Raw genomic sequence first — 10,522 nt, 5'->3', positions numbered from 1 at the left:
GGATGGGGCTATTGAATGTCTGTAAATCCAGACTCAAAATAATAAAAATTGTTTTTCAACAGATCCATTTGTCTCTTCATGTTAAGTTTGAATTAATAATATCCATAGATTTATTCATAGATCATAATGTACCATCCTAAGCAGCTTACTGTCCAATCATCTATGGGTCAATTACATCAGCCACACAAGAGAAGAGGTGGAAAGGGAGGATTACTGCCAACATTCATATTATAATTTCATTTTAGGCTATCAAGCCATTCAGTTTCAGCGCTTGTCTCTGTTATTGAGCTTCATCCTTTGTTTTGTTAGTTATTATTTTTTATAACAACTATGTTAAAGCCTTTCCTAACCCTGTTCTTTGTGTTAAGTGTGGCATTATTCCTTTTGGAGTGAGTCTCCTATCCTAAAGCTATCCTTGCAATACTTTAGAGGTGTTTAAAGATCACAATGAATGAGACAAAGTATCAGGATAAGTATTTTAACACATAAAACCCATATCCTCTCATATAGCACCTATATTCATAATCTCAACCCCCCACCCGAGCCTACACACACACAAATATGTCTTGAGGTGCCAAAGCCCAAACCCTGATTTGAGAAGTTCCCCGGTTTGACCGATGATACTGAATGACTCTTTGACTGGCGATGACAATGCATTATCTTTCATGCATCAGGAAGCTGTAGTTTAAACTGGTGTAGCCAATTATTAACTAAAAAGCCTTCCAGCACTAAGATCGTAAATACTCATAACCATATCTTGCTGCTAGCTTCTGATGCTTTACAAGCAAATCATTGCTTAAATTCATAGATCCAAAATTGATAACATCCAAGTATTCTTCTTCTTTCCTCTACACACACCCCCACATCACAAGCTATTATCGCTCATAATGTATATATTATTTATTTGATTGACATTCCTACTCCACAGAGAACTAACAATACTGTAACTTGGATTAAAAGAAAATAGCCCAAATGCTTTCAAAAATTATTATTGACATAACTTATACCTATCTTGTGTAGAAAATATGGGAAGAAAACAACCTAGAAAACTGCAGTGCTCCAAATTTCCAGAAAATAAAGTTTGGAAAATTACTGGAGATTAGATTCTGTGATCAATTGTATTTTATATCCTGAGAACAGTTGTATCATGATGAGTCCTCAAAAATGCCTTATAAAATTTGTCTTCCGTATAAGGTTGCATCTCTTCACATTGATGGTACTATTATCGCCTGCTGCGTTCCTTTACTAATAGCCTTTGTAAACTATAACTTTCCTGCTTTTTAAGCAGTATGAATAACATTTATCAGACGTCAATTAGAACAGCCCTATATCTGTTTGCATTAAACATAGTTTGGGTTCATTGCCGGACACTTCTCTTTGAACTGATACTTCACCAGACTATGGCAAGGAATGCAGAACTTGCAATACATGTGCAAAGCCTTATACGGAAGATTTTATTCTTCTGCAACTCTAACATTTAAGGTGGTAGTTCTTTTTCGAAAGTAAGCAAGTGGAAACCATTTTCACATACTGTTTATCGGTGCAGTTACCAAAGTGTCTACAATTGTGGGGATTATTATCTGTGTTCAATATAAGCTGTCAGTCCATGATTAGGTATACGAGTTTCAAACAATTCTAGACAGTCTATTTCACACAGATCCTCCAAAAACTGCAATGACCATCTCTCTTATAGACACCCGGGTACTCACATTGACTACATTGTACGGAGGTACTTCGGTCACTTTTAGGTCTCAAAATGTCTTTGTTCCAATCCATTTTTTTTTTTTTTCCTTAAGCAGGGTTTTGCAACTTTAATTGATACTCCCAGAAACATTATTGCTGGTCATTACTAGAATTATTCGCTCATTAGACCAGCTGATATCGCTTGCAGTAACAGAATTCAGCGAGATGGATGCTCTTGGTTTTGAGCGAGTTCAGGCTCCAATTGGAAATTTTTCCAGATGCGAGCCACTTTTTGTGGAGCCCTTTTGACAGATATAGAGAATGGTTAAATCAGTGATGTAAAGGAGGTTCCCAACAGCATGCTATGAGTTCAGAAGATTTGAAGTGGTATAGCCCAATCTAACTAGTTAGATGGATGATAAGAGTTATATCTGGAAGGCCAGCAGGAGGGCAAAATTTAAGAGGGATTATACAGATGAGTTATAGGGCATGGCATTACAGAAGGCAGAGAAGAGATTTGGAAGCAATTAAATAAATATGAAAATTTAGACAAATAACTGTGAATTATTTCATTATCTTTGTACTTTTTTTGGAGAGAAAGAATATTTTAAAGTATATCATTAGAAGACTAATGACTCATCTGAAGTTCAACATTTACTCTCTCTCAATTACTTCAAATCTAGAGGTTGAGTTTCTAGCGCTGGCGTTGGAGAATTATTTAATTTTGTAAACTGAGCAGAGATAGTATATTGAAAACAAGCAATGTTTCTGAGTCATCACTAATAAGAGATGCTGGATCCAATTTTAGGCCCCGATTTTACAGTTGACAGTTATAGATGACAGATTGTTTGTGACAATCCAGAGCAACTGCTTTTCACATGAGCTCTGTGCAAATGCAGCAGTCATCATCACGCAGGATCAGAGCTTCAGAGCACTATTTTATTGTTCAGAAAGATCCCTAATACAATCCCTATATTCTCCCATAGCTCTAATAATAGAATGTTTATTTTAGTTTCATTAAGCAGATATGACAAACCTGCAATAGCAAATGTTTCTACGTAGTTATTTTCTGACTCTAACTACAACCCAAAAAAGTTAAGCAAGAAATCAGCTTACCATCTATAAGTCCTTGCTGTAAACATAAGTCTGTTGAGCTTCATCTCTAGAGTTATGTGAACCACAGTGTGTTTCTATGTTTGCTGGAAATTATATAGATCGTATAAACATTATTTGCACTCTTTCTGGGGCTGTAAATTATTCACCTACCTACATCGATGTAGGCATTGAAAGCTGTGATAGCTCATGTGTGGTTGAGGTCGTACACCCCGTTTCTCTGAGTGGGAGAGAAAAATTCATGTTGTCAGCTTTTTGTTGAATAATAAATTTAAAAAATAATTTTGAAAAGTCAAAGTGTTATACCGCATGATACCCTTCTTCAACTGAACTGGAAAGGGTTCTGTTGGATTTTCAATAATCTGCTTCTATGTCCTGGAAGTCATGCTACCAAGGACTTTCTGAAATGCTTCTCTGGGGAGGGTGGGGGAAAGAGGAAATTCAGACTTTGAAAAAAAAAAAAAAAGCCTTATTTTGAAATAACATTACATTTTGCCGGTTGTGTTTCAAATTTTTGCAAGGTTTTCTTCTCTCAACCAAGATTTGTTTCACTTTGGACAACATTTGTAGTTCTAATTCTCTTCAAGGGAGACTATCCAGCTGAACTTTAAAGTCTGGCCAGTTGGGAGGAAGGAGAAGGTAATGGCTACTTAGTATCGTAAGACTTATAATGTGTCTTGTTTTTGCATCACTGCAGCCAATAGGACCTGGTCTGAAGATGCTTAAGCTACTGAAGATTGGTCCTCACCAGCTGTAGCTAGTTGTGAATTTAAACCCTCTCAGCTTACTATTTATGGCTAGTTTAAGATAGTTGTCATGAGACACTAGACACAAAAAACTTTTGCTCTGTTTACTTCAAATGATAGCCTCCATCTACCAAAAAAGCCACAGGTATGAACTGGAGTATGTGGTCTCACCAATGCTATAAAACTAGATCCTTACAAAAAAACTATACTCACACATGCTGAGAAGTAATTTCAACTTCCCTGAAACTCAAATACTGTTATCAAAAAAACCACACCCATTGAACCATTTCCAAAGGACTAAAAATTTCCAAGACGATTCTGTAATATTCCATCACTGATCTGAGACTCTGATACATTAAGAGAGAGGGGAAGTCCATCAAGGATTCAGTTTCCGTTTCAATGGCCACACTGAATAGAATTATTAAAGAAAACTGCAAATCATGAAAAAACAATGCAACCTTTTTGATAGCTAAATCATACATTGATGTGACTACCACAGTACAGTTTTGAAAATATAGCTTTACCAAGGTCCTATCTAAATTTAAGAGTGGGTATATGAGGGGCATACCTACTATTACAGCTTTTGAAAACTGCTAAACACACATTGCTTAATATAATTTGGTATTCACAATGCAGACCTCTTTCAAACATGAACAGTGCTACTCAACTCAATGAGCTCAGTTCCATGTGAATGGGCAGGCTGAGATGGGGTAGGGGAGGAAGCCCACATTACTATATAAAGTAGGAAAGCCTATTAAACTCCACACTTCAGCCTGGAGTCGTCTTTGTCTAATGCTGCGAACATAGTATGGCCAGCCTGTATAGCCTGAAGTTAATCATGTTTAGGCAAGAATTTTTCTGCTAGTGCTCAAAGAGCCTTATTCTTCCAAGACATTAAGCTGTTCTGGAATAGAGGATACCAATAACAATCTTATTGTGTCTTGTGTGGCTTTGGCACTTCCCTTTCTGTTCAAAAGCCCTTTACAACACCCCTAAAACAAGGAGGGAGGGGGAATTGAGATCCCCTTCAGACCCTTGGAGAAAGCTTCTTATACTCTACTTTGTTTCTCCCCCATCTCTTTCCCCTCTCCCCAGGCCATTTAAATTCAACCAAAATTGCTAAATACTTGAAGTATGTGTGAATGGACGCTAGGCTTCACGATCTAAACTTCTATTGGAAGTTTTTGTGGGACTGCTAAGAGGAATTGAGTAATGTTAGTTTGTATGCCTTCACTGATTGTAAGATCTACTTCAGTGCTTTCTGTTAAACTCCTGGCTGTTATGAAAGAGCATAAAAACAGTAAATGCAAGTTCTTGTATAAAATATTCTGATGGTCAGGTTTGCAAGGGGGAAGTAATTTAATGTTTCATGTAACTGAGTAAACATGGATTCACGGACAAGGAAGACTCAAAGTTAGCACTTGTATCTTAAGCACTCAGGTTTATAAATTGAGCTTGACACTAAGTACAGTAGCTCCACATCAACTATTGGTGGGCACTGGGATATGAATAAATAGAACAACCCCTATCCTTCTCTAATTTGAAGCAATGTATGTAGCACACAAAAGATATGCCTGCGCAGTTAAAGCTTCCTAGCCAAAAATATGTAGCCTTAAAATAGTCCTATTCGGTTACAACCCTAGAAAGGTTCCTTTAGAACTCAGAACAGAAGAGATTTCAATAATAGGTATTAGGACAGCCTACTCCTATCAAAAACATTTAATTACAATTACTTCATCACAGATCACACATGAATAACTTCAAACCCTGGGGCCATATCCTGAGCAGAAGATCTGGCCAATGAATTACAATCTGCTTAAACTTTTACAAAAGGTGCAAACAAGGACTGGATAAAAGGTGATGTTTGGATAAAAGGGTAGTTTAGAGAATGGGATCTGCATTGCTGTGAATTATGATTCAGGGATGTGAGAAATTAACTGCGTTATGTACTGAGAATATTCTGCATATTCAATCTCAGTTTGATTATTTATATTAGTCCTTTTTCAAGAGTGCTGCTGGACTGATTGGTTTCTCTATACAAAAGTGGTGAATTGCTTAATATTCCTTAACTCAAGCATGGTGCAAATACAGGGCTAGATTCTCTCCTGCACCAAGAGCCACTTGGCACAGAAAGAGACACAGTGGAAGTGCATGGAATCAGTAAGCATTTCCTGACTGGCTCAACCTCCAGCTCCAAAGCCAATAAGGGCATCTGACCGTTGTTCCGAAAGGTTTTGGTAAGTGCTCACATGCTTCAAGTTAAGCACATACATAAACATTTCTAGGATCAGAGACACAGGGTACACTGCTTCTGCAATAGATTCCATTTTAAATAGTTTACTTGCTCAATAAGTTATTTCAGTACATACCATAGGTGATATAGTCAGAGAACTGCAGCCACCTCTACCTTGATATGGTTGCATGTAATTCTGATACAGCTGCATTCCATACTAAAACCAAAAAATAATATACCTTATCACTACAAGTTTATTATGGGGATTTTAGTAGTACCACCTTGAAGTATTAAATAAAAATTACACAGGAGCTCCTCAATACTATACAATGAATTTCATTTAGAAAGATTGACTTTTATTAGCTTAATTACATTAATTTAAAAATAGAACCGCCTGCACAGACAATAGGAATCCTTGCCTTAGAAATATATTTGTCATTATGGTTTTCTGACACTACATTTAAAGAGAATTCTCTAAGTATAAAACTGGAATGTGTAAATTTTGCTCCCTCAAAAACACAACACACACAAAAAGTTGGCCACAATGAGTAAATGGCTACAGTTTTCATTTTCTTAAGAAATAACTTACATGTATGTTCAATTCTAGCCATTTATAGGCACCGTATGACCCATTCTGCCTACTTTGCCACTAAAAGCAGCCTCTTCTACCACTCAAATAAGTTCTTACATGATAATCGGGGACAGCACCAGTAGCAGCAGTGCCGGCTTTTTCTATTGTCCTGGAAATTCAGTGTCTATCTTCTTTATTGGGAGAAGTCAAAGAGAGCCCACAGCGTACAAAATTAAGGATTTTTATTACACTGAAACCTACAATTTACCCTTGCTTCTCTATTTCAGAATGTAAAAGCATTTAACATAGTGAATTACTAGCAATAAATTAACTTCACAGAAGATTTTACCTTAAGTAATCTAATTGCTGTCATCCAGCAAGTCCTACTCTGCTCATCATCTGCACAGAGCTGCTTCAGGTCTTTGGCTCCTCCTGCTTTGTTAGGCTAGAAGGCCACAGCATATTGTTTAGCATTAATGCATATCTTGCAGATAATACCTGTTGAAATAAAAGCCACTAATTCTCCTATTTTATAATAGACAGCTGAATCTTTTTTTAAAATCTTATCAAAACTTAAGCTTACCTAAGAACTGTGGCTTGCTTTAGCATATATTTATCAAAATATTAAGCCTGTACCTTAAAGCAGAATCCATAGTTTGCTGGTGTTCCAGACATCTTTTTGCCTGCCAAAGACATATACATATCACTACTGCTGAATTCACAGAAAAACTGCAGATGCCTTGGTTCCTGAAAGGAAAAGCAATATAAAACAATTAGCCCTTTTTACTTTATTATAAACCAATGAAGGAAATAATAAATGGCGAAAGATTTATACGATCTGAAAAGAAACCAGAGTATATAAACTACATGAAAAACAGAAAAATATAAATATTTATACAGTAAATTATTTAAATGCATGATAAATCTCTCTCCTGGAAATACACTACAATCCATATTTAAAAAAATACATACACCTATGCTAAAAATACATCCCTATCATCCACTCAGGGTTGCATGTGCCTAGGCCCTTACCATCAATCAAATTATGTGCTTTCCATCTACAAGTCTTATATACATCTGATCCAATCAGATTTGCATGCACCCAACCCTATTAATCAGGTTAGTTTGCACCTAGCCTCCATCAATAAGGTTTCTGCATAATGCATAAATTTTCATATATAATGTGAACAATGGCCAAAAAATGGCCCTCAATCAAAAATTTAAAACTGTTGCATCGTATCGCCTCTAGTCCTACCTTCCTAACAATCTTTGTGTTGATAGATAGTAGTTTTTGAGATATCACTCAGTGAAAAGCAAACTTTGCAAGAAAAAAAAACAAACATTCAGGTGGAGCCTACATCCTAACCATTAAAAACGCATGAGGAGAAACCAAAACCACACTACATAGAAAATTAAAAGGGTATAAAAACTAACCTGGTGTGAAATGTCACACCAACTTGCCACGTACTTTTAGAGAAATAGGAATTTTTACTCCATTTTAAAAACACAAACTTGACTGCATAATGTGATGATTAGCTCGTCATCCAGGAATTGTTTGTTTTGAAGGGAGCTGCTTGTTCCTTTTGGGGGAGACGGGAGGAAGGAGAGATAGAATCTTTCTCTGTTTTCCTTGAATCTGTTTGCCCCTTTGTGGAAGGGAAGGGACATGCTTCTCTGTATTGTGATTTAAAGAGTCTGGATCAGTATCTCTCAGGGTAGCCCAGAGAGGGAAATTCTGGGAGGGAGAAAGGTGGGGGAATGGTTTATTTCTCCTTGTTTTAAGAATACAAGGGATTTGGGTTCTTGCGGTCCCCAGGGAAGGTTGGGGAGATCAGAGAGTGTCCCAAAACACTATATTTTTGGGTGGTGGCAGGCTATCAGATCTAAGCTGGTAATTAAGCTTAGAGGAATTCATGCAGGTACCCAAATTTTGGACGCTAAGGTTCAGATTTGGGAATTATACCTTATGACATGGTGGTAGTGGTGGGATAAATATCTAAAAGCCAGTAAGATTATGATTTTTCTTCTTTTCTGCTAGCAGCTTAGAAGCAGAGGGAAGGGGGTTATTTTTTAAACTTCAGCCAGAGAATTTTTTTTCCTTGCTCCTTTCTCGCTGTGCTTAGAGAGGGCTATTAAGGTTTAACGATGGTCATTTGTTAAACAAAGCAGCCTTAAGTGGTCAGCAAGGCACTACAGCCACAACACATTTGTAAAACAAAGAGTGGTTTCTTTTGCTTTTTAACTCTTTCGGGAAAGGGTCGTGAGTTAAAAAGGACTCTGTTGCTAAGCAACCCCAGGAGACAACAGAGAACCAGCATTTCAGGTAGTAAACACCAGAGGGCGCCTCATCACAAGAAAGCAGGAACCATGAGTTCCAAGGAAAGCCTGAGACAGGAACGAGCATGGCAACAAGCCATAGACAAAGAAAATGAACATAGGAGATGGATAGAACTAATTAATGCAGAAATAGCCAAAGAAGAGGCAGCTCACAAAAGAAAACAACAGACAAACAACAAGAAGAAGAGGATGCCAGAAAAAAAAAAACTAAACCACCTGTTCACTGTACTATTTGACAACAGGAAACTTTAGAGAGTCCTGTCAGTAATGTTCTGGTCTCTCTCAAACCACCCGAGGCAGAACACAACCATGGACAAACAAAGGACCCACACTCAAACCGTCCTCCCAGGGATGAAAGTATCCTTGTCTCCTGATTGGTCCTCTGGTCAAGCGTGATCCACGGTCACTGTACTGTTAACCCTTTCAGGGGAAGAGACACTTAACCGCTTAGCTTATCTGTTTATACAACCCCCTAACACTGATGACATGACAGTGACACTGCATCATAATTCTTCTGTTCACGACGTCCTGTCAATGGTTGAATTCTCTCTCTCCTCTCTACTCATTCCGATTGGGCGAAACCCGAAAGTCACCACACATCAGGTCATCAGAATCACTAATTATTTGAAAGAGTCAGAAAGAGGAGGTAATTAACAATGTACCACAATTGTAAGGCTTTAAAGTTGACTGGGAAAGGCAGAGAAATGGAAAACAGTATCAAGTCTGGCACCAGTTTGGGTACATTCGCCCATTAAGCCTATCCATATCCCTAACACCATATACAACAGGGAACTTAAGCATGAGTTTTGCTTTAAACCTTCAATTCGGGGCCTAGACCACATATTATTAAAGTTAAAGACTAAGATAGCTGATTGATGGCTGTGGAATTAGGACCAGTGTACAGATAAGTCAAAGGAAGAGAGTTTAAATTCACATACATGCCATAGAGTGTTTGGAGCAGATCCCGTCAGCTGGCGGAATTCTCAGAGATCTACTGACTTCATAGCAGCTATGATAATATACTCAGCTGAGGATTGGGCCTAAAGGATCCGACTGTGATAACTTCCATTTGCCTCAGAGAAGCAAACCAGAGCAGGTAAAAATGTAGCCAGTCAAAATACGCTCATTAAGTTCAAACATTAAGTGTGTTAGGTGAGCTGTTTTCGTAACTGAGCGATGGAGTAAGATATAGTCATCAAAAATCTTTGCTAAGTAATGTTTAATGCAGGAGCTGTTTATAGACCCAAGATCAGATCTGGACATACGAATAATCATTATACGAGCGCACAGAGAAGTACACAATAACTTTGGTAAAATAATCTCCATAATAATTATTATTATCTCACCAGCTAACATAACTTCATCCAAGTAAATCCTATCAATTATGGTAAATCAGGTTGTGTGTTAGAAGAAGGAATGGTACCTTTCTGTCTGTTTCTCTATTTAATCACATAACTGCTATTTCTTTGTCATATATGTCGTGTACACAACATAACACAAAGACTGACAATTCTAATACTAATACCAGTTCAACATCTGAGATCTTCCTCAGCTTGACTGTCAATAGATCTACACGGTTGGCCTATGGAAACAATAGTCAGGGCAACTATACCAGGGCTGAAACAAAATGACCCAGCAAGACTTAGAAACCCGGTGTTGCATGTCATACGGGTGTAGCCCAGAGACTTTGGGCCAGAACCTCATCAGTGCTAACACCTGATGCATATCACATGTGTTCCACGTCTGCAATTCGGTGCCTGGTCCATCGAAGTTGAGAATCCTGACACACATAGGTTCTCTGCATGCTCACTTTTCTCCAGGGTGCTGTCACTGAATCTG

The 10,522-nt window shown here is 37.8% G+C and overlaps 1 protein-coding gene across 3 annotated transcripts in view; it reads right to left on the bottom strand.

The window, feature by feature from the left end:
• Positions 1 to 5,854: 5,854 nt before the first annotated feature.
• Positions 5,855 to 10,522, bottom strand: part of GRB14 (growth factor receptor bound protein 14) — a 61,924-nt gene continuing 57,256 nt past the window's right edge. The window contains exons 6-8 of one of the 3 annotated variants that reach the window (XM_075070158.1): positions 6,983 to 7,093; positions 6,696 to 6,791; positions 5,855 to 5,992 (exon numbers count right to left, since the gene is read on the bottom strand). In XM_075070158.1, coding sequence (XP_074926259.1) covers positions 5,888 to 5,992; positions 6,696 to 6,791; positions 6,983 to 7,093 — 312 coding nt within the window. In that variant the 3' untranslated portion in view covers positions 5,855 to 5,887. Of the gene's footprint in view, positions 5,993 to 6,695; positions 6,845 to 6,982; positions 7,094 to 10,522 lie in introns of all 3 variants that reach the window. The other 2 variants (XR_012656651.1, XR_012656652.1) reach the window with 2 other exon arrangements.

This window comes from Chelonoidis abingdonii, chromosome 10, assembly GCF_003597395.2.
Source record: "Chelonoidis abingdonii isolate Lonesome George chromosome 10, CheloAbing_2.0, whole genome shotgun sequence".
NCBI classification, from domain to species: Eukaryota; Metazoa; Chordata; order Testudines; family Testudinidae; genus Chelonoidis; species Chelonoidis abingdonii.
The sequence above is the reverse complement of the archived record's forward strand: the minus strand, read 5'-3'. Positions and strand labels throughout refer to the sequence as shown.